At 45.8% G+C, this 23,418-nt stretch overlaps 1 protein-coding gene across 2 annotated transcripts in view; it reads left to right on the top strand.

The window, feature by feature from the left end:
• The first annotated feature begins 505 nt into the window (after window positions 1-505).
• Window positions 506-23,418, top strand: part of LOC116950242 (thrombospondin-3-like) — a 102,118-nt gene continuing 79,205 nt past the window's right edge. For both annotated transcript variants that reach the window (XM_032968020.2, XM_032967933.2), the window contains exon 1: window positions 506-868. In XM_032968020.2, coding sequence (XP_032823911.1) covers window positions 784-868 — 85 coding nt within the window. In that variant the 5' untranslated portion in view covers window positions 506-783. The remainder of the gene's footprint in view (window positions 869-23,418) is intronic.

Genomic DNA, 23,418 nt, shown 5'->3' with positions numbered 1-23,418 from the left:
TGGAGGTGGAGGGAGGCTGTGGGGTGGAGGTGGAGGGAGGCTGTGGGGTGGAGGTGGAGGGAGGCTGTGGGGTGGAGGAGGTGGATGGAGGCTGTGGGGTGGAGGGAGGCTGTGGGGTGGAGGGAGGCTGTGGGGTGGAGGGAAGCTGTGGGGTGGAGGGAGGCTGTGGGGTGGAGGTGGAGGGAAGCTGTGGGGTGGAGGGAGGCTGTGGGGTGGAGAGGGAGGGAGGCTGTGGGGTGGAGGTGGAGGGAGACTGTGGGGTGGAGGGAGGCTGTGGGGTGGAGGGAGACTGTGGGGTGGAGGTGGAGGGAGGCTGTGGGGTGGAGGTGGAGGGAGGCTGTGGGGTGGAGGTGGAGGGAAGCTGTGGGGTGGAGGGAGGCTGTGGGGTGGAGGGAGGCTGTGGGGTGGAGGTGGAGGGAAGCTGTGGGGTGGAGGGAGGCTGTGGGGTGGAGAGGGAGTGGGTGGGCGTGTGGGTTAAGATGCACGGGTATGGGACGGGGTGGGGTGTACGTGTTGGGGGTGGCTATGATATTCTCGGGCAAGCGGAGAATTGAGGCAGTCAAACTGCAGCTTCTTGGGAAGGCAACAGGCGAAGCCAGAGCCCCGGGTGAAGCCAGTGGTCACCCCACGACAAATTCAGAGTTTGAGAGGCAGTAAACCACCGCGTGTGTTATCAACCAACGAGTAGGCACGTCCACACCACAACCGCGGGTTGTCTTGGAGGAAGCCCGTGCAAGCGCGTGCACAAGCGAGAGGACTTGAGGAAGCTCCTCCTGCACGTTCATGAAGACGATGGGCGATGCGAGGAGGGTCTCCCTGCTCCTGTGCGCGCTCTGCGTTGGCGCTTGGGCACGCGTGGATCTGCAATGTAAGAACTGCTGCTGCTGCTGATGCTGATGTTGCACCACACTCTGCACTGAACCAGAGCATCCCGTAACCTCTTCGTACACACACACACACAGCATATTGAAGCAGGGCTTTATTTAAAACCGAAATGAATTTGCAAAGGAACAAAAATGTTCGGGGGTCAATTAATTGTGGGTCGCAACACATATGGACCACCACCCTTTACAATACACCGTCATTATCGACGAATGTTGACGCGCATTAACTCATTGTGCGCGATTGTGGTTGTGACCTCTTCTCTATTGAGCACGTGTATTGACGTTGGCTTAGCAACACACTGGTGCGCAAAAGCCATTTAACAACAACAATATTTTTCTTTAACATTCCCTCGTGGGTCACTTGGCATTTTGCGGAGTGAACTTTTCAAAGTTGTCTTTGTACTTTCCTCTCGGCGCAGTCGTCTTGCCAAGTCATCCGCATGCATGGCGCTTGGCGTGGAAGGGCTGCAGTCTCCATGTTAATCGGTTTCAATCACGGCCACACACAGGGACATATCGTTCTTACTATACGCGTGCTAATGTCGTGGAAACAATGCGTCCCTGAGATTTGACAAATAGCAAACAAAAATGGGCTAATGTGAACGCGGCCAGCTTTGATCTCTGCGAACGCTGACTTTTAAATGGACCGAGTAAATATCCACAAGCAATTATTCCAAAACCTCAAACTCAGCAATTGCATTATGCGCTGGTAATTACAGCAGTTAGGGTAATCGGTTTTTTTAAAGCTCCGCATTAGGTACAGCTTAAAGAACCTTCGTTTTGACATTTTCTTACTCTTTAAAAAAATACATATATATAAACCTTCACCGGAATGTTTGTAGTGTGATGAGGGTTTTTTTGTTTGTTGTTGCATTAAACGAGTAAACATTTATGGGAAACTACAGCAAACATTCTGTAATGATAACTACCGTTGTTGCAAAGTGTTTACCGCACTGCAGTGACCCCCCAACTTCCACAGCCACCACACAAGCTGCTCTCTGACAAAATGACAAAGCACATAATGACCAACAAATACAGAATTCCCGTCACACATCGAAGCCTAAGCATGGGTTGAGCCTGGATAGTGCTTGGGCTGGGGGTGACCACCATGCACAGAACAGGTGTGGAAGGCGTTGTGGCCAGCAGAGGGCAGTGCGCTAGAATCCACTGAGCTGTTTGACCACCACCTTCGCCAACAAACCAGCGTGGTGAAGTATGGTTAAATGTTTCTCAAATGTCGCACAAGGGATAGGGGAGGCCCTACCGAGGAGTGGATTGACACCGCGGGCGGTAGACCTTCATGTCACAATGACAAGTCACAATTCCTAGGGGAGAGCACAATGAACTTCAAAAATCTAAATGTAAGAGTGAATGAATTATATAGTGGTTGTCATACAAAGAGCCCTCCCGATACGAGTGGTATTTAGCAGTTGTCGACTAAACATGCAGCAAGAATGAAAAAGCGTGGAACAGTGAAGCGCAATCATTATTTTCACGTCGTGCTACTTAATTGCTCATGAAGCAGAATTGGTGCTGTGGACACTGCTGGAGATATGCCACCAATTTGCAATGGCAGCTGAGTTATTGAACTTTTGGCTTCATTACTTCCTCTTTGCAGCCAGAATGTTTGTTTAGCCTCTTCTGAATGCAAATTCACTGTAATAAACATGTATATATGTGCAATGGCGATGCAGTACAGTTGCCGCATATAGTATATGCTGTGCAATCTGGTTTCTATTTGAGCTAATGGTAAAAAAACGAGTGCGAATTTGTATTTTCCAGTCTGCGTGTTGGACCAGTTGGTTGAAATGGATGATTCATTCCTCTACCAATTAGCATTAACACTCAAATGATGTCACTCGGGAAATTGGAAGTTATAAATTGTCCATGGCACATTTTTTCTAAACGCTTTTGTGAAATATATATAAACACTGTCTGTATACTCATTAGATTGTGGGTGTGTGTATATATGTGCATGCTATTGGAGTAGTGCTTTGTGCGATGCGCTGCAAACGCTTGCGACCGAAGTTCGACTCCCGCTCACGGCCAACCTGAACTGGTCCTGGGCCTCCCCTAGCTTAACTCGGCCTAAAATAAGTACCTGGTGCGGTGTGTAAACATCGTCACTGGGGAGACAAAGGCGGTCGGGCGTGGTGCTGGCCACTCACCCACTCGTGTACCGTTACCGGCCTCCGTAGGTGCTCGCTAACTTGCACTTGCCCCAACAGTCTGTTAAGGCTACACGGGGGATCTTTGTCTTTGTATACACGAACCTGGCTTGGATCTTCGCTTTTAAGATCCAGCTCAGAAATAAACTGTTGTGATGTGTGTTAGCCCTGGAGAGACATCTGTGGTTAAACGTGTAGCTGATCATATTACCTTTCCAGCCTACATTTAATGACAAAAACTGTATTGGTTTAATGAGTTCGTTTATGTGTATGATGTATGTGCATGCAATTAACTTGTTATATGTGTATAGTGAGTTTTTTTATCAACAGACTATATCAACAGATATGCTGCTGACATATATGAATACGAATGGTTCATATATGAGATACCTAAGCTTGGGAGGAAAAAACAACTAGAAGCCTTTTAAGGTATGGCAGTGTAAATAATGATGATCATAGAGGGGAGAGTAATGATGACAGCGGAGGGCAAAGGCTCTTCAATGTAACACTGCCTTAGGAATAAAGACAACACTTAGTACGTGCATCATTAATGAAACAAAACAAAATAGCTGTGACTAAATCACTCAAAGCCAAGAAATTAAGAAAAACCCAGAGCTGCTACTTACAAACATGTTACGCATGCTCTGGCAAATGACACGGAAAAAAATATTGTGCCATTCGTTAAACATGGAAAGTATTTGGTGACCCGCCATATGCTTTACACATCTCGGCGTGAGACATTGCACATTGATGTAGGGTAGAGACGGCTGTGGTTTGCAAGTATTTACCCCTTGCTTTAGTCACTGCATGACGAGGGGGAAGCCGAGTGAGCTGCTGCGTGAGTCAGTAGTCTGATCCCTTAGCCGCCACAGAAGAATTATTCCTGCGAGGCACTGCCAAAGCACGCCATCGCCCTAATACTCTGTGGAGTGTGCAGGACACGCTTTCTGTCATTGTTTACCTTCTCATGGCGCGCCGTTTATCTGTGATCACCAGCGCAGCTCGGGTCTTAGCCGTGTCATCATCATCATCATCAGCCAAGATCAATCCACTGCTAGATGAAGGCCTCCCAAAGCCGTCGCCGTATCTCATGTTTCTGCACTGCATTGTCCATCTTGGAGCTGACCCTATTCGTCTTGCCCATCGATCTTTCTCCAGCGCGGAGCTCGTCACATTGTTATACTGACGACACAGCGTTTCATTGTAACGTCTTCGGGAGTATAGCTCGGCACTTCATCAAGCTGCATGAGAAAACCCACAATCAGGTGCTTTCCTCCTGTTGATTCTATCGTCTTACGTTTTAATTTTACATTCGGAGCATAATGCCATTAAAAGGTATTCACCCTCTTGACAATCCAGCCCTCTATGCATCCCTAGCATTGGGACATGCTGCTGGATATTAAGAACTGGATTCACATGGGTCCGTATTCGCAGAGACCCTATCAGTCAGGTTCATAACGCTCATGACTGGCATCCAGAAAATGTGATAGACAGCGCGGTGGGAGAAATCCTCAAAAGCATATGGTCGGAGTTGTGATAAGTGCCTCCAGATGACAGTCGCGGTGCTTACCCTGGCACGGAAATGTCCGAGCCGCACCCGAACCCTCGCTGTGCTGGGATTCCAGTTGCCAGCGAATGATTCGTAGGTCACATTATATCTGCTGACCTTGCGAGTCGCTGCGTAAGGGGCGGCAGTGCACACACACACACACAGAGTCGCGTCTGTGCGCCACCATCGCAAGGAGCGTTTTAACGGTGGGCGACGTGCACAGTGGGAAAGCGTTTGAAAGCGTGGAAATGAAGTGAAAAACGATAACAATTTCACCTACCGTGGACATGCGGCGAATTAGAATACTTCATTGAAATAGAGAACATATTTAGAAGTAAAATGCAAAGCGTGGAGCAGAGGAAGAGGCATGCCTGATGTTTGCTGCCGGTTCTGAACGTCAGCAGGAGGAGGATGGGTGGTCTCAAAGTTTCTGCATTTCCTCCAAGGCCATGGCTCAGCGGTTTGGCTCTGCGAATGAGTTCACATCTCAGCGTGATTGCAAAGCGTGCCATGCCACACTTGTCCTCTGCAAGGCCGCGTTGTTGGCTAACGGCATGGAATGGATCAACTGAAAAATAACAGAGGAATAAAATAACTAAAACTTCAAAAAAAACTGCATTGTGGGCAGGTCTAAAAAGATTATTATAAGAATGGGTCTGCAGGAGGCTATAAAAGCTCCTACGTATACGTCAATATTTATAAAAGTATCATCTGGTGCCTATTTCGTACATGTTTTACTAAAGCTGTCATTTCATAGTTGCGTGAATTAAAACAGTTGTGGAAAAGTAAAATGTCATACGTTTCTTGACTGTAATAAATGTTTCAAAATGTGAAATCCAAAATATCTTCATAGAAAACCAGGACCGTAACCAAGAATTCCAGCGGAAGAGTCCCGTTTTGAAACAGGAGTCCACGGTCAAATGCCAAACACAGGATGGCGGTGAGGATGGATGGGGTGTGCACTTTGCAGCTGTGGTTTCGGCAACTATTGACTCTCCTGTTTACGTATCCGTAGTGGAAATTCATCAGCAGTTACCTGGTGATTTGTCTCAAAGACTTGCTTGTCCTCTTGCATAATGAAACATTTGACTCCGTTGGCCACAATTCCCTCACAGCTGTGATGTATTATTTCTGGGGCACAACAATTCACACAGCGTTAAATTTTTAGACAATACAGTTTGAGTTTTTGACCTGGCAATGTAATGTTTTTTGTCCAAAATAAAAGGGCAATTTTGCAAAAGAGGTATTGGCATTTTACCACAGCTATATTTTGCAAAAATAAATCATACGACATACTTTATCTTATGCCAAAGGAAGAGATTAATACTAGATTTGAAGCTTTCGTGACTGCAAGGATTCATACTCTTTGGTTTTTTCGGTAAAGTCACGTAGGTAAAATAAAATAAATGAAAACAACTCAATTAAATCACGACGTTTCGGAGGCTTGTGTTGCCTCCGAAACGTCGTGATTTAATTGAGTTGTTTTCATTTATTTTATTTTACCTACGTGACTTTACCGAAAAAACCAAAGAGTATGAGATTAACAGTTTTCCAGTATAAGTGGTTTAAACCCCACTTCATTGAGATCGTAAAATTAGTTCATAAACGTTTGTGGATAAAGGTAAGTTTTGATACGTGAAGTAGATATCATCAGGATGCACGATTCATTCAATGACATTAACACCCTATCGATTGTCTGTGTCCATGAACAATTGAAAAGTCGTGAAAGTTCACATGCGGTTCTAAAATATTTGTATACATTCAAATTAGCAACTAGGGAAGATGCGTTATGCAAAATGCTGGAGTAAGATGGGGCAAAGTTGATTTTGTGAACAAACATTTTTGTTTAAAGAAAATGACACTTCACCTGTAAAAGTATACACTATCTGATCTCAGAATTATAGCCTCGTGATGATTACAGGCACACCTCCCCCAAATCCTGTCTGATGATACACACAGCATCTCTATAACAACACAGCAGAGCCGGGAGGCAAGATTTATATCGCACCTTAGCTCCGATTCAGTTTCTCAATTGTAGAGGGCTGTGCCTGAGCACCTGATGCCCTGCCCTTCCATAAAGCCCTTTGATCTCTGCATTTTTACAATCCTCGCCTCCGGGGAGCCAATAACAATGCAGTCCCTTCAGGGATGCCCAACCTCTCGCCCAATGCTTACGGTCTCACAGTCCCACGGTAAAATCGCAGAGTTAGGGATCATAAAATATGATGGTGACAAAAAATATAATTGTGACCATCATGATGATGACTCCAAATCCGAAGATGATGGTAAATATGTCACAATTATGAGCGTGGTAGTAGTGAGGTTGATGATATATTTAAATATATTCATTACCTGAATCATGACGTACTGTACTGTGTATGACAATCTTGATAACACTGATGTTTAATATGGTAATATTAACTGATTATGACAATTATGGTAATTATTGTCATATTGATAATGGCCACACATTATTATTGTATTATGATTATTGCATTATAAAGGCCAATGATTTACCAGTTTACTAGGGGGTTACCCATCATTTGACTCCCCATTCAAATTTTGACAATATTAATCGACCCCAAATATCAGTGTGATTGGTGTCTTACATGAGACTGGTGGTTATACGTATTGCAATCTGCTGAGGATTTTGGACAAGTTGTGGGATACTGTTTTGTACGGGAGGTCGTGGCTCCAATCCCAACCCTGACTTCTGTATATTTGGAATTTGCATCTTCTCTACGTGGCTGCATGATTTTTCTCTGGGTCTTCCAGTTTTTCCTTCCACATTTAGAAAAACGTGCGTTTTGAGTGTTGGTCCTGCGATACATTACCGCGTGATGATAAGCCACTTCGTTGAGCTATTACTTGTGGCCAGGTCACTTCTGAAAAAGAGCTTTACAGCCCAGTGGGCCTTACCTGGTTAAAAAAACAATAGTTTATAATATAATTTATAGATACTCTTTGGTTCTTTAGGTAAAGTCACGTAGGTAGAAATAAAATGTATAGACTCAAGCTATTGATCTCTGCTCACCAAGTATGTGTAATGACTCCGGACTCGAACTAAAGAGGTTTCTTTATTGCACGCAACGTAGCTTAGGACCCCGTCATCATGAGATAATGCCGACGTGGAGATCGTATGACCGAGCAGACCGCGATGACGTGAAGACAGTGGTGACGTGAAGACGGTGACGACGTGAAGACTGTGACGTGAAGACAGTGGTGACGTGAAGACGGTGACGACGTGAAGACTGTGACGTGAAGACAGTGACGTGAAGACAGTGACGACGTGAAGACAGTGACGACGTGAAGACAGTGACGTGAAGACAGTGACGACGTGAAGACGGTGATGACGTGAAGACAGTGACGACGTGAAGACAGTGACGTGAAGACGGTGACGACGTGAAGACAGTGATGACGTGAAGACGGTGATGACGTGAAGACAGTGACGTGAAGACAGTGACGTGAAGACAGTGACGTGAAGACGGTGACGACGTGAAGACAGTGATGACATGAAGACAGTGATGACGTGAAGACAGTGACGTGATGACAGTGACGTGAAGACAGTGACGTGAAGACAGTGACGTGAAGACAGTGACGTGAAGACAGTGATGACGTGAAGACAGTGACGTGAAGACAGTGATGACGTGAAGAAGGTGACGTGAAGACAGTGACGTGAAGACGGTGATGACGTGAAGACAGTGACGTGAAGACAGTGGTGACGTGAAGACTGTGACGTGAAGACAGTGACGTGAAGACAGTGATGACGTGAAGACAGTGACGACGTGAAGACGGTGATGACGTGAAGACAGTGACGACGTGAAGACAGTGACAACGTGAAGACAGTGACGATGTAAAGACAGTGACGACGTGAAGACTGTGACGTGAAGACGGTGACGACGTAAAGACGGTGACGTGAAGACAGTGACGTGAAGACAGTGACGTGAAGACAGTGACGACGTGAAGACAGTGATGACGTGAAGACAGTGATGACGTGAAGACAGTGACGACGTGAAGACAGTGATGACGTGAAGACAGTGACGACGTGAAGACGGTGACGACGTGAAGAGAGTGACGTGAAGACAGTGATGACGTGAAGACGGTGACGACGTAAAGACGGTGACGTGAAGACAGTGACGTGAAGACAGTGACGACGTGAAGACAGTGATGACGTGAAGACAGTGACGACGTGAAGACAGTGACGTGAAGACAGTGATGACGTGAAGACAGTGACGTGAAGACTGTGACGTGAAGACAGTGATGAGGTGAAGACAGTGACGACGTGAAGACAGTGACGTGAAAACAGTGACGTGAAGACAGTGATTAGGTGAAGACAGTGACGACGTGAAAACAGTGATGACGTTAAGACTGTGACGTGAAGACAGTGACGACGTGAAGACAGTGATGACGTGAAGACAGTGATGACGTGAAGACGGTGACGACGTAAAGACGGTGACGACGTGAAGACAGTGACGACGTGAAGACAGTGACGTGAAGACAGTGATGACGTGAAGACAGTGACGACGTGAAGACAGTGACGTGAAAACAGTGATGACGTGAAGACAGTGACGTGAAGACAGTGACGTGAAGACAGTGACGTGAAGACAGTGATGATGTGAAGACGGTGACGACGTAAAGACGGTGATGACGTGAAGACAGTGACGTGAAGACAGTGACGTGAAGACAGTGACGTGAAGACAGTGACGACTTGAAGACAGTGACGACGTGAAGACGGTGACGACGTGAAGACAGTGACGACGTGAAGACAGTGATGACGTGAAGACAGTGACGTGAAGACAGTGACGTGAAGACAGTGACGACGTGAAGACAGTGACGTGAAGACTGTGACGTGAAGACTGTGACGACGTGAAGACTGTGACGACGTGAAGACAGTGACGACGTGAAGACAGTGACGTGAAGACAGTGACGTGAAGACAGTGACGACGTGAAGACTGTGACGACGTGAAGACAGTGACGTGAAGACAGTGACGTGAAGACAGTGACGACGTGAAGACAGTGATGACGTGAAGACGATGATGACGTGAAGACAGTGACGTGAAGACAGTGACGTGAAGACAGTGACGACGTGAATACAGTGACGTGAAGACAGTGACGACGTGAAGACAGTGACGACGTGAAGATAGTGACGTGAAGACAGTGACGTGAAGACAGTGACGTGAAGACAGTGACGTGAAGACAGTGACGACGTGAAGACAGTGACGTGAAGACGGTGACGACGTGAAGACAGTGACGACGTGAAGACAGTGATGACGTGAAGACAGTGATGACGTGAAGACAGTGACGTGAAGACTGTGACGTGAAGACAGTGATGAGGTGAAGACAGTGACGACGTGAAGACAGTGACGTGAAAACAGTGACGTGAAGACAGTGATTAGGTGAAGACAGTGACGACGTGAAAACAGTGATGACGTTAAGACTGTGACGTGAAGACAGTGACGACGTGAAGACAGTGATGACGTGAAGACAGTGATGACGTGAAGACGGTGACGACGTAAAGACGGTGACGACGTGAAGACAGTGACGACGTGAAGACAGTGACGTGAAGACAGTGATGACGTGAAGACAGTGACGACGTGAAGACAGTGACGTGAAAACAGTGATGACGTGAAGACAGTGACGTGAAGACAGTGACGTGAAGACAGTGACGTGAAGACAGTGATGATGTGAAGACGGTGACGACGTAAAGACGGTGATGACGTGAAGACAGTGACGTGAAGACAGTGACGTGAAGACAGTGACGTGAAGACAGTGACGACTTGAAGACAGTGACGACGTGAAGACGGTGACGACGTGAAGACAGTGACGACGTGAAGACAGTGATGACGTGAAGACAGTGACGTGAAGACAGTGACGTGAAGACAGTGACGACGTGAAGACAGTGACGTGAAGACTGTGACGTGAAGACTGTGACGACGTGAAGACTGTGACGACGTGAAGACAGTGACGACGTGAAGACAGTGACGTGAAGACAGTGACGTGAAGACAGTGACGACGTGAAGACTGTGACGACGTGAAGACAGTGACGTGAAGACAGTGACGTGAAGACAGTGACGACGTGAAGACAGTGATGACGTGAAGACGATGATGACGTGAAGACAGTGACGTGAAGACAGTGACGTGAAGACAGTGACGACGTGAATACAGTGACGTGAAGACAGTGACGACGTGAAGATAGTGACGTGAAGACAGTGACGTGAAGACAGTGACGTGAAGACAGTGACGTGAAGACAGTGACGACGTGAAGACAGTGACGTGAAGATGGTGACGACGTGAAGACAGTGACGACGTGAAGACAGTGATGACGTGAAGACAGTGATGACGTGAAGACAGTGACGTGAAGACAGTGACGACGTGAAGACAGTGATGTGAAGACAGTGACGATGTGAAGACAGTGATGACGTGAAGATGGTGACGACGTGAAGACAGTGACGACGTGAAGACAGTGACGACGTGAAGACAGTGACGACGTGAAGACAGTGACGTGAAGACAGTGACGACGTGAAGACAGTGATGACGTGAAGACAGTGACGTGAAGACGGTGATGACGTGAAGACAGTGACGTGAAGACGGTGACGACGTAAAGACGGTGACGACGTGAAGACAGTGACGTGAAGACAGTGACGTGAAGACAGTGACGACGTGAAGACAGTGACGTGAAGACGGTGACGACGTAAAGACGGTGACGACGTGAAGACGGTGACGTGAAGACAGTGACGTGAAGACAGTGATGACGTAAAGACGGTGACGACGTGAAGACGGTGACGTGAAGACTGTGACGTGAAGACGGTGACGACGTGAAGACGGTGACGACGTAAAGACGGTGACGACGTGAAGACGGTGACGATGGCCCCGAGTCCCTCTCCGCAGACCCCGAACATCCCTTCTTGCCCTGCTTTTATCCTCGTCGAATCTCTGGGGGAATGTCCCCCCAGCTGTCTCTTTTGGACACTCGGGGGAATATCCCAACCAAGACCCTCCAGACTTGCTGGCGCCTTCTCGTTGCATGCAGCCTCGCTGACACCCTGTCTTCACGTCGAGACTTACTGACACAGTCTTTACACATGCACCGATGCATCAATTCAACAATTGAAATGTATTCTTACATTCACGATAGAACACACACATTCAGTTTTGCATGTGAGAATCATCCATAACAGAGGTTTTTTTGGGTTAGATCGCATAAATATATAAATGTGTCATTAAAACCCACCACCACCCGACACAGCCAACTGGTAAGGGTTGTCACGTAAGCAGAACGTGCCAATTCGTCACTAGTACAGCACTAGTGTGTAGTGTGTAGTAGTGTATAGTGTAGTATACTAGTACAGCACTAACCGGTGTGTTGGAGAGCCAAGCCACAACATTTACAATCTGAGTACGACGTTTCGGCAGTAATTACAACTAGCTTCATCAGGCGACAGCCAGATTTGTGGAGAAGTCCACCTATCTCGTTCCTCGTATAGAGGCGTAGATGTGTTGACCGCGCTTCTGTGCTCTTGTGCAAAGTCGGGGGCGGATTACTGAGTCAACGTACATTATGCATGCGCTATTGTACTAACTATGGGTCTTAATGGGACATCAGGTTTGTGAATTTTTGGTAGCCCATAAAGTCTTTGTGGTTTTGATGCCCTTGGTTTGATCAGGCATTGCTCTTCCTTGGGAATTGTTGACTTGGCAATGATTGCCGTTGTTTTACATTCCAAGGTGTTGGTTGAGTCTCGTTTAATTTTAAGGCAGGTACCTTCATCGAGTAAATCTTTGATTTTATTATCATATAGTCCTCACGCGACATCACAACAGTTGATTGGCCCTTATCAGCAGCAAGAATTTGGATATCTTTGTTGCACACTCGAAATGAAGGACGTGGCCAGGTGCTCCAAATCGAGGGCAAACACCTTGATTGTGGTAAATCTGTGAAATACAACAGCACGTGGTGTCACACAGCAGCAATCTTCAACCGAGTCGCCATTAACCACGTGACTGGTGTACAAGTGCGGTCAATCAATCACAGTTTCTCTTAAACCCAAGTCTACTACTGATAAACCATCTTTGTCCTTGACAATAACCTTTGCACTTCACTATTCGAATATTACTTTAATCCTAAGCTCTATGTCCATCCACTTATATCGGTATCTTACACCCATTACCTGTACTGTATGTGTACAGTCTACGTACTGTACTTGTCACCATTGTACAACTTACTACCGTACATGTGTTCTAGTCTCATACTCTGGGTGCATGGGCATGGTTATAGAATAACAGTATTAGAATGACAAGTATTAACTACAGTACGTCATCATTTACAGTGCACAGTGCTAAAACCCCTCCTATTAAATATATCACAAAGTAATAATTCAAAGCCAAGCTTGAAGTCTAGAACAAGTCTAAAAAAGTATATAATGATAAAAAAACAAGCTTTGGGTCCTTTACCTGTAAAATGCAACAGCACGTGGTGTCACACACAGCAATCTTCAACCTAGTCGCCATTAACCACGTGACTGGTGTACATGTCTGGTTAATCAATAACCCTGCCAGCCACCCACAGGCCCAACTCAGTTATCGCATGCTGGTGCATTGATGTACTGCACAGCACATAAGGACTTTCACAAAACCACACTTTACTCCCTTGCTGCACGAGGAAATAATTAAAAAAGAGTGGTCCGTTCCTGTGCCACATCTTTATTTGTTCTCAATTCTCTTTAAGCTTTTGCTTCACTGAAGATAATATTTATATGTTATATGTAATTAGGTACGTGACCCATATATCCATTAGATGGGCTGTTGTTACAGCAATGCTTTAAATAGACTATATATATTTCATTGAATGACGACCCAAAATTGTGACGGTTCATTAATCATCAGGAGGCCAACAGAATGCTGACCTACTTCTCAGTATTAAGAGCACCAAGGTTGTATAGCCACCGTACTATCAAACAGGTGATTATCTCATGTGATTATCCCATTAATTATTTCCTTCTCTGATTTAAATATAAACTGTGTTGCTCGTGAAATATAAGTAAGGACTCTGGTTGGAAAAAAACATTTTGGCTGCCATGTGACTAATGCTGTGTGTTACATTTTTACAGCTGATTCACTTTCTTTTGTGGATCACCTTGTGCTGTTTTTTTAATCTGCTTTGCTCATCTACATGGACTCTTACTTTTCCACAGACCAAACGCAAATATATTTCTCAGTCAGCCTAGGTCTGTCTGTGCAGTCTACTGTATTTCCACTGATGTTTGGTGTAGATATGGTGAAATATGATTGATGCTTTAATCTTGTCACAAAATCAGAAGAATAATGTTATTGCTCACACATGAATCACAATCTAAATGTGTATTATGCTCATGTAGTTGGCCAATAATAACAAGAACAATTTAGAGCCCTTTGTCAGTCCACTGCTGAATGAAGGCCTCCCTATGCCATGTCCACCCTTGGAGATGTTCTACCATACATCACCACGCTGGTCAGTGTAGGCTCGTGAATTGAGGGGGAACCAGCACCCAATCAGATATCACTCTCCGTTGATGGCATTTTAGACTCACTGTCCTGCAGGTCACCAGATTCACAGCATGGCACGTTCACCACTTCTCCACTGCTCCTCCTCCACCACCCAAAAGGGTAACAGTAACAATCGGATTGGGTTCATTGCAACAAATTCACTTGTGCCAATTGACTATTCAGCCATCTGGCAGGGGGCATGCCAAGGAGACGCACACTGAGGACATCGGCCCGTGTGCAGGTGCTAAGTGGATTACTACGTCGCAGAAGCGCGAGAGATGACGACAGCTTGGGGAGCCCTTCAGCAGTGGATTGATCTCGGCTGATGATGAATTGGGAATTTCACTTATTTATCCAGGTGTAGTGAGTCCAACTGAGTCGCAGACGTTATCTTAGGAGCAACACTATTTATTTACACAACAGTACGTAACACATCACAATCTACACTCGGGTCTCGTTTGCCCATCTAACGACGCTACGGCAGAACTAGACACGGTTCGCTATCCTGGTCCGGACCACAAACGGGGTCCCGGACCGCGTGGCTAGAGGCTTCTTCTCCCCGACGTGGATCTTCTTAACACCAGCACACGAAGAACCTCGAGCTCCTCACGGGGCCCTGGTTATATGCCCCCGGGCTGGGGCTGGCTCCGCCCTCCGCCCCACCCACTTTCCAGGTCTCTCGAGCTCCTTCTCGAAGGTTCCCGAGAGCTCCTTTGGACCACGTGACCGCCCCACGGCCCCCGTCCACCGGTGGCCCCTCTCCAATATCATCCGGTCACGTGACAGCAGGTCAACCAGCGTATCATGCCCAAAGGTAACCCTGGCTGGCTGACGCTCCCTCTCGCTCCCTCACCGGGAGCCCGCACCGCACACCGCTCGCGGTGCCTCCGCGCTAACCCAGGCTGCCCATAATGACAATACATTACCCGTCATGGCTTCGTAATCCCCGGCACCATACAGTGACGAGCACAGTCACTACACAGGAGAGCGACAGCGAGTCGTAATACTTTTCCAGGAGAGTCCCGCTACATTGGGTTTACATTTTAAGATGTTTTCAGCCAATTAATGAGTATTCATACAAGTGGGGGGGGGGAAGCCGGAACACCTGGAGGAAACCCACACGCGCAAGGGGGCAACACTCTATCCCCGTGCAGATGTAAACGGATGACAGATTAGTCCATTTATTGTACTGCCTTCTCCTGGTGAGCCACGGTATAGCGCCTCGATGCCCGCGGGACGGGTGCTTCACAACATCTGTGCGATCCACCAATCCTAACCTCCAACGGTGCTGCATCACAGGCAGGCATAGCCACCATTGCCCAGTTGCCCGGGTGAACGCCGGTGTTGTATTGGTCTACTCAAGTGTGCTTATCGACTGGAGGTCACTTTCGCTTGTTGTGGTTTGGTGAACAAAGGGAGGGGTTGAAGTCCATGCTGGCCTCGTGAGATTCCACTCGCTGGAGTTTTTTTTTTTGGGGGGGTGGGGGGGACAGCAGCTGCTACCATCCACTGAGCCAAGCTGCATCAACACGCCCGCTGGCCATTCTTTGCGAATATTTTGGCAAAGAGCACAGCTGGCAGTGTTTGTTTATTTGCTTGCATCATAATTTAATGTCGAATTGATTTGCTTATTTCAGATACGACCATTCATGCAGTGAATTACGTTTAGGTGTGTGTGGTAGCAGCACTGCGTTGCAGTGGTTGCCGCAAGGGTTTGTCAAAGTGTGCTAAACGTAACGTGTGCTTTGGGGGTTTATAGTTGTGCCTGTAAAATGCTGGCCCTAACTTAGTGCACTAGGTTCGTATGGTTAATATAAGCCAGGGGGTGGAGCAGTGTTTGTGTGGTTAGCACAATGCAATACGATGAGTTCAATTCCAGGTCATGGTCAAAATCAATGACGACTCAAATCTGAACCTGTCCTGCCACACCCTACCCCCACCCTTCACCATTTTCAATAGCCAAAACGTTAACGGGTATAAAATCGTATGAGACATGAGCACTGCGCACGGATTTGCGTGAGATATAATATAAGTGAGGTTACCCTCTCTGAATGTGTCTGCCCCAGCATTGAAATGCAAACGCACTGGACTTTAGTCAGATAAATTATTGTAAAGATGAACCAAGAGCAGCAAAGAGTTCTGATTAGGTTGAAACAAACCTGCAAAACTTCGGTTCAAATGGCCCGAGAAATGTGCACAGCAAATGTTGCATATGGGAGGATCTGAATTGTTAAATAGGAAAAAGTAAATGGACACCTGTGGTACATTCTCTCAATTTTTACAACCAAATGCGTTTCGCAACGGTGTACACAATACGCCAAAGTCTGTAATCATAAGTGATTTTCGTTTCCCAATGACACTGACCTCCTGCTTTCAAGCAGCCATTAATCATCGCATCCAGTTACCTCATCACGTACAAATGGTGGCCTATTGGATGTGCTGAGGTGTCCGTTCGAAAGTTCGGGGTAAAATTGTTGGAAATGCTGAAAGTGAATAATTTGATAGGAGTTTCCTCAGCAAGAGGAACATTTTTGCTTTCATTAAATTTTTCCTCCCGTGCTCCAATTTTGAGATACAGGGCGTTGTTGTACATGCCGGGTCTTGCAAATTTAACGAAAATAATAAAATTGAAATGAAATGTGGAAGAATGCGTAATTATCCAAAATCATGTTAATTTATGTGCATAAGTTATGCTAATTAGAGAGATAATCGTATTAATTTATGTGAAATTCATGCGAATAGGCTTGTGCAAGCCGTTATGATAACTAGGCCCTGCCTCTCTGACGAGGGTAGTGTCATCGATCGGGATCGTACAATGATTTGTATGAAGTAATGCAGGTGTGCTGTAAGTAGGCCAGATTGAGCTCGGCTTCGTTGTCTAGGTTCGTATTATCGATCGCTGTGATACAAATTATTCTCGCTTTAACATTTACTGATTATGTCTTAGTGTGTTATGTCAGGTCTCCAAATTAAAATCTCACCGCAGGATACAGTTCTTATAATTAAGATTATTATGCATGAACTTAGGAAAGAAACACTCAAACAATTCTGTGTTAAGCAATTTTAATTTCTAAACAAAACCTTAACACTCTAATATGCGAATTCTTATGCTTGAAATTGTCAGCACAGTACTCCAGGAGATGTTCCCCTCATTGATTCATACATTTAACCCTCAATGATCACGTTTATTAACTGGGTAACAGAACAATTGATTACTTTCTCAGAGTAACTTGAGCATATACAGCGATAGGAACCAAAAGTTCTTAAAAATTCATGCAACGACATTCATACGAAGGCAATAAAGAAACATGTCCCGAAGGCAAAACGTATACGGCAATGAATCCACGGGCAAGATTACGTAATTTAACGAAATGTTGAAACTAATGGTGTGCAGCAGTATGCCTGCTTCAGCAAATACTCATTAATTGGCTGGGGTTTCAATAAATTCACGGGCAGATTCTGTGATCAAAAGAAGATTTCAACACAATATTCTCCCTGTGAGTGTGTGGGTTCGTAACTTGGGTTTTTAAACGTTTGGTTTTCATCGATGAATTCGTTGATAATATTTATGCAAATCAAAAAGAAACATAACTACTAAAATACTTCTAAACGACCGTTTCCCCATAACCCAATGGCAAACGTGTTCTTCGTTATCAGTTGATACATGCACACACTTATCATGAGTCTTCTTATTGATGATTCGTGTATGTGTTGAGTGGGGATGGTATGGGTTGAGTCGGGATGTGTTCTTTATCAATTCTTTGCGCCAACCAGACGCCAGGTGATGCGTTGTAATGTGTGGCAGTGTGCGTATCATACGGATAGCTGGGTTCTCCTTCTTTCACACGGGCGGCCGGAGTTCGGTCCACAGCTGGTTGGAAGAGTTGGCAAGACGCTCGCCGTCGGTGCGCGATGATCCCGTCGTCCGGTAGCACCCGCAGCTCGTCCGCTGGCAGCTGGCACACTTGCTTGGTGGCGCTGGTGGCGCTGCTGTGCGCTCACTCTTGCTCCGGCTCTCTGGCGACGAACGATGCTTTCGTTCGTTGGTGGCAGGCTTGGTCGACGTTTGGCCCTCTCCGCCCTTTCTCGGGGTTGATTGCTTGACGCTCAGAATGACTTCCAGCGATACTCCGTCGGTCCATGCCGAACTCAGCACAGAGCATCACCTCGCCCCTCTTCTTTGCGATGGACCACACGCATTGTTGATCTCGAGGCCATGACCCGGAGCTGGCTTGCTGTCCTCTTCCGAGCTGCTGTGTGTCTTCTTGTCGAGCTGATGGTCGCCGTCTTCTGCCGCTGGTAGCTGCGATTGGGATGTATGGCCCGTGTCTCTCTTTTTATGCCAAAATTTATTTCTCTGCTCGCCTTCTCACAAAGGACCGGAACTTCCTTTGATCTCACTTTGTGTTGTGGGGGGGGGGGGTTGTACGTGTGTCCGTGTGTGTATGTGTGTGTCATTTATTAACCCATCTGTGTCTCTCCCCAAGCCATATTTTCATCCGTGGAACACAGATGCCCCCCTGCAATAAAAGAGTAATTTCCCTCGCTCTGGGCATTACATTCTTTGCTATCACGTGCTGCGGGAAGACAAAGACGGTTGGGATGCTTTTTTCCTATGGGATACAGTTTATCTTGGTTGTGTAAGTTTGACCTATTTCGCCTCATCTTTTCTGGATACCCTAGGTTTAATACTGCATAATTATTGTGGTTTATGTTTTCCAAGATTCGTGATTTAACATTGTCATCACCACGTATTTCCTAGGGTTTTATTAACTTTCGTCCCCCTGTCTGTATCCGGGAATTGGTGCTGTTATGCTTGAGTTATTTTTTTTATGTCCTGAGTTTTTTAGAGGTAAAGCTAAGTTTCAGGTAAGTTTCTTGAATGTTGGAATTCATATTCCTTGGTTTTGTAAGGTCACGTAGATGGCAAGAGGTAATATAATTTAAGGTGAATAACATTAGTATTAATAGGACATGTATGAGAAGTGATAACCCACTAGGGAGATTATAGTCTGGTGTTTTTTTTATCGTAGTGAGTGTGTGGACAGTCTATGATGTCGACTCATTTGTCGCTACGTTCTGAACTTTAACCGTTGTATTAATAGCAACGAAAGGGAAAATTATTTTAGAATTCGCCTGTGCTCATGGTGCCTGGTTGTCTGTGCTCTCAAAAAGGGGGCCTTTGAAGTCGTATAGAGTTTCCCTCGAGTCTCATTAGTAATTTCCCCCCCTTTTCCTCTTTGTTTTGGGTTTTTATTACTTTGTATGGCTTGTCTCCGGCGGCCTGTTGTGTGTGAGGGGAGGGGGGCTGTATGCCCCAAGTAACACCACGATTGAAAAAAATATATATTGGCAAAATCCTTATTAATATCAAAAACAAAAATGGAAAAAGGCCTATATATACAACAGCGTGACGGATCGATGAAAAACTTATGAATTACACATATATGTAGTGACTGGTTCACAGACACTAAGAGTACTAGGTACTCTGTTTATTAAACGGCCTTAACAGTTCACACTTTAGTAACTACAGTTCCCAGTCAGGACAGCTGGCAGACTGCCTGACTGGTGACGCCGAGATGGTGAAGACAGAGACGGTGGTGAAGACTCCAGCAGCAGCACGACGGGGATCCCACTCCACACGACAGCCTCGAGGTCCCCTGCTGGGACCCCTCTTATACTGTCAGCGTGGCCTGGCTCCGCCCCCGGCCACGCCCCCCTTCTGTAACCTACTGGCGGGTTCTCGATGTGCCCCTTCCGTGACCTTTCCCCTACATCCCTCTCTGGTCTATCACGTGATCTGCTGTCAGTCAGGGCTGCTGCAAGCTGAAGACCTCCTTCCCTGCCAGCAGCCAGTGCGATGCTGCTACAGTGAGGGAAAAAAGTATTTGATCCCCTGCTGATTTTGTACGTTTGCCCACTGAGAAATTAATGATCAGTCTATAATTTTAATGGTAGGTTTATTTGAACAGTGAGAGACAGAATAACAACAACAAAATCCAGAAAAACGCATGTCAAAAATGTTATAAATTGATTTGCATTTTAATGAGGTAAATAAGTATTTGACCCCCTCTCAATCAGAAAGATTTCTGGCTCCCAGGTGTCTTTTATACAGGTATAATGCCCTGGCTGAGGGAAGGAGGTTCTCACCCAAGATTTGATGGTACATGGCCCCGTCCATCGTACCTTTGATGCGGTGATCTTGTCCTGTCCCCTTAGCAGAAAAACACCCCCAAAGCATAATGTTTCCACCTCCGTGTTTGACGGTGGGGATGGTGTTCTTGGAGTCATAGGCAGCATTCCTCCTCCTCCAAACACGGCGAGTTGAGTTGATGCCAAAGAGCCCCATTTTGGTCCCATCTTACCACAACACTTTCACCCAGTTGTCCTCTGAATCATTCAGATGTTCATTGGCAAACTTCAGACGGGCATGTATATGTGTTTTCTTGAGCAGGGGGACCTTGCGGGCACTGCAGGATTTCAGTCCTTCACGGCGTAGTGTGTTACCAATTGTTTTCTTGGTGACTATGATCCCAGCTGCCTTGAGATCATTGACAAGATCCTCCCGTGTAGTTCTGGGCTGATTCCTCACCGTTCTCATGATCATTGCAACTCCACGAGGTGAGATCTTGCATGGAGCCCCAGGCCAAGGGAGATTGACAGTTCTTTTGTGTTTCTTCCATTTGCGAATAATCGCACCAACTGTTGTCACCTTCTCACCAAGCTGCTTGGCAATGGTCTTGTAGCCCATTCCAGCCTTGTGTAGGTCTACAATCTTGTCCCTGACATCCTTGGAGAGCTCTTTGGTCTTGGCCATGGTGGAGAGTTTGGAATCTGATTGATTGATTACTTCTGTGGACAGGTGTCTTTAATACAGGTAACAAGCTGAGATTAGGAGCACTCCCATTACGAGTGTGCTCCTAATCTCAGCTGGATTTTGTTGTTGTTATTCTGTCTCTCACTGTTCAAATAAACCTACCATTAAAATTATAGACTGATCATTTCTTTGTCAGTGCGCAAACGTACAAAATCAGCAGGGGATCAAATACTTTTTTTCCCTCACTGTATGTGACCGATTCTATGTCACTACATATACATGGATGATAGAATTCAAATTAATTATTCTACATAATGAGTATAAGATAGGTTTTACCCTTTCTGCCAATAAAACAGACCTTTTGCACGGTCTAATACTGTTTGAGACGATGCTCTAAATAAGGCTGTCTCTGGTGTGGACCAATCAGTTTCAAAGACAACGCATCTACTGCCAGAGCATGGTTTTGTTTGCATGTTCACCGCAAGTATCTGTGGTTAATGCAGACATGATTCCTTGCAAAAGGTTTCAGTTTTGGTGTTGTAACATCTTAACACAAACTGTTTTATTACCAGAAAGGGTAAAACCTATTGTTATATGTTGATACTGCCAAGAGAGGTCCCATGACAATAAAGGGTGTTTATGTTATTTTAAGGGTGAAAATATCACCGTCGTTTCCATTCCAGTTATATTAGATTACAGTAGGGAGGATGAATACAACTGCACTCTTCAATCATCTGAGACGTAGGGAGAGGCAGTGAGGGAGGTCAGAACATTGTATTTAATATCTGAATGAATCATGCTTCATTTCCATGAGCACTGGGAAGAGGGCCATTTTGGCACCAGAATGGCCCAGCTCTGGCCAAGGATGAGCAGCACCCAACGCCCCGGTTCTCATCTCCTTGCTCCAATAAGACATGAGGATTCATTTGCTCACATTTTCCTTCACATCCGTCTCCCACCCCTTCCCCGCTATAGGTGTAACAATGCATCAGCTCATTGATTAAAAATTGATTATTACGCTTGCCATGATGAATGCTTCGATTTGCGCGTGTGAACGCTGATTTTGCGTTATTTGTATGTGTTACATGTGAACATGACATCGCAAAGGTGGCACATTATTACAGGCATACTCCCCAACTAAGTCCCAAGTTTGCGTTGTTTTATGAGATGATAACCCAAGAGGCCAGAATAGATAGTCTCATTCGCGACCGTGACATGGGTCACCACAATAACAAGCAAAACAAATAACATAACATACAGCAATGAAACAAATAGAAGCCAATGATCAGCACCGGGGATTGGTAGTGGGGAGTGAATATATATTTTTTAAGTTTGCATTTTTTAAGTTGAATGTAGGAATGGGTTTGATTTTTGCTAATTCAAGTTAAAATGCACGTTTTTTTTATGTTTAGCCACGTGTTGTAACACAAACACAGCTTGGAAGTTGAGCTGAGTGAGGGACTCGCCAGCGTGCATATCTCACCGCTGCGTTGACCGTATCGCGAGATTGCTTCCAGCGTGGGTCACAGGCAGACGCGTGCGGCACGGTTAACAAACTGGGCCATGATGATCACCGGGGGTTCGTGCATCACGCCGCGTTCCAAATGCTTGGGGGCACGTGGCATTATGGAGCAAGCCACTGACATTTGCATAGCAACACCCCATGCAGTGTGAGGGGACACCGAACAATGATTTACTTGGCATGTGAATACAACCTAACACGTGATAATGTTTATCGTTTTCTTTTAAAAGCTTCCATTTGGAAATAAAATAAAAAAAATTCTTCTAAAATATATTTCGTGATGGATTGCCCGCCAAGCGCAAAACTCGTGCCTGGGTGGAAAGTTGCATGGAAAGCGATTCGCTTAGAACTTTCTGCCAAGTGGGAAAGCGAAAACATTTGTGTGTAATGGCTCTCATCTCTCAGGAAGGTGGAAGGGGTGGAGTACACCTCCTGTTTGCAGAAGGGAGCCAATCCTCGCGCAGGGTCGGGACATCGCGGCGGAGTGACGCCACTGCGTAAACTCTTATTCCCGTTTGAAGTGACCAAATCGGGCTGTGGTCGCAACGCTAATGTGTACATGAGTGTATTACACTTGTAAATTGTGGGGCAATAGTGCCTCAGCGAGTGTCATAAATATGTAGAATTGACAAAACAAACAGATGGTTTTACAGTATAATCACTCATTTAAACATTTAAATGCAAAATCTTACGTAAAAACACTTCCCATCCATCTTCATGAAGCTGGATGAAAGACCACGTTGTCTGACTGCTATCGCACTGAGTAAACGCAGGCCTTAGTAATGAGACTGAATTGGAGCAGTGCTCACCTAAACTTTTGTAAGAGAGATTAGGTCAATTCGCAAGCAACATAAATATCTATTGTTATGAATATTCCTTTTTTTTCAATGGAGAGAATGCCAGATGCCGTAGGGGAGCATAATTTGACAGAGTGCTGAGCCAACACTGCTGAATTC

The sequence above is a fragment of the Petromyzon marinus genome, chromosome 1 (genome assembly GCF_048934315.1).
Source record: "Petromyzon marinus isolate PM22_M1 ecotype Great Lakes invasive population chromosome 1, UKy_Petmar_22M1.pri1.0, whole genome shotgun sequence".
Lineage (NCBI taxonomy): Eukaryota > Metazoa > Chordata > Hyperoartia > Petromyzontiformes > Petromyzontidae > Petromyzon > Petromyzon marinus.
The sequence above is the reverse complement of the archived record's forward strand: the minus strand, read 5'-3'. Positions and strand labels throughout refer to the sequence as shown.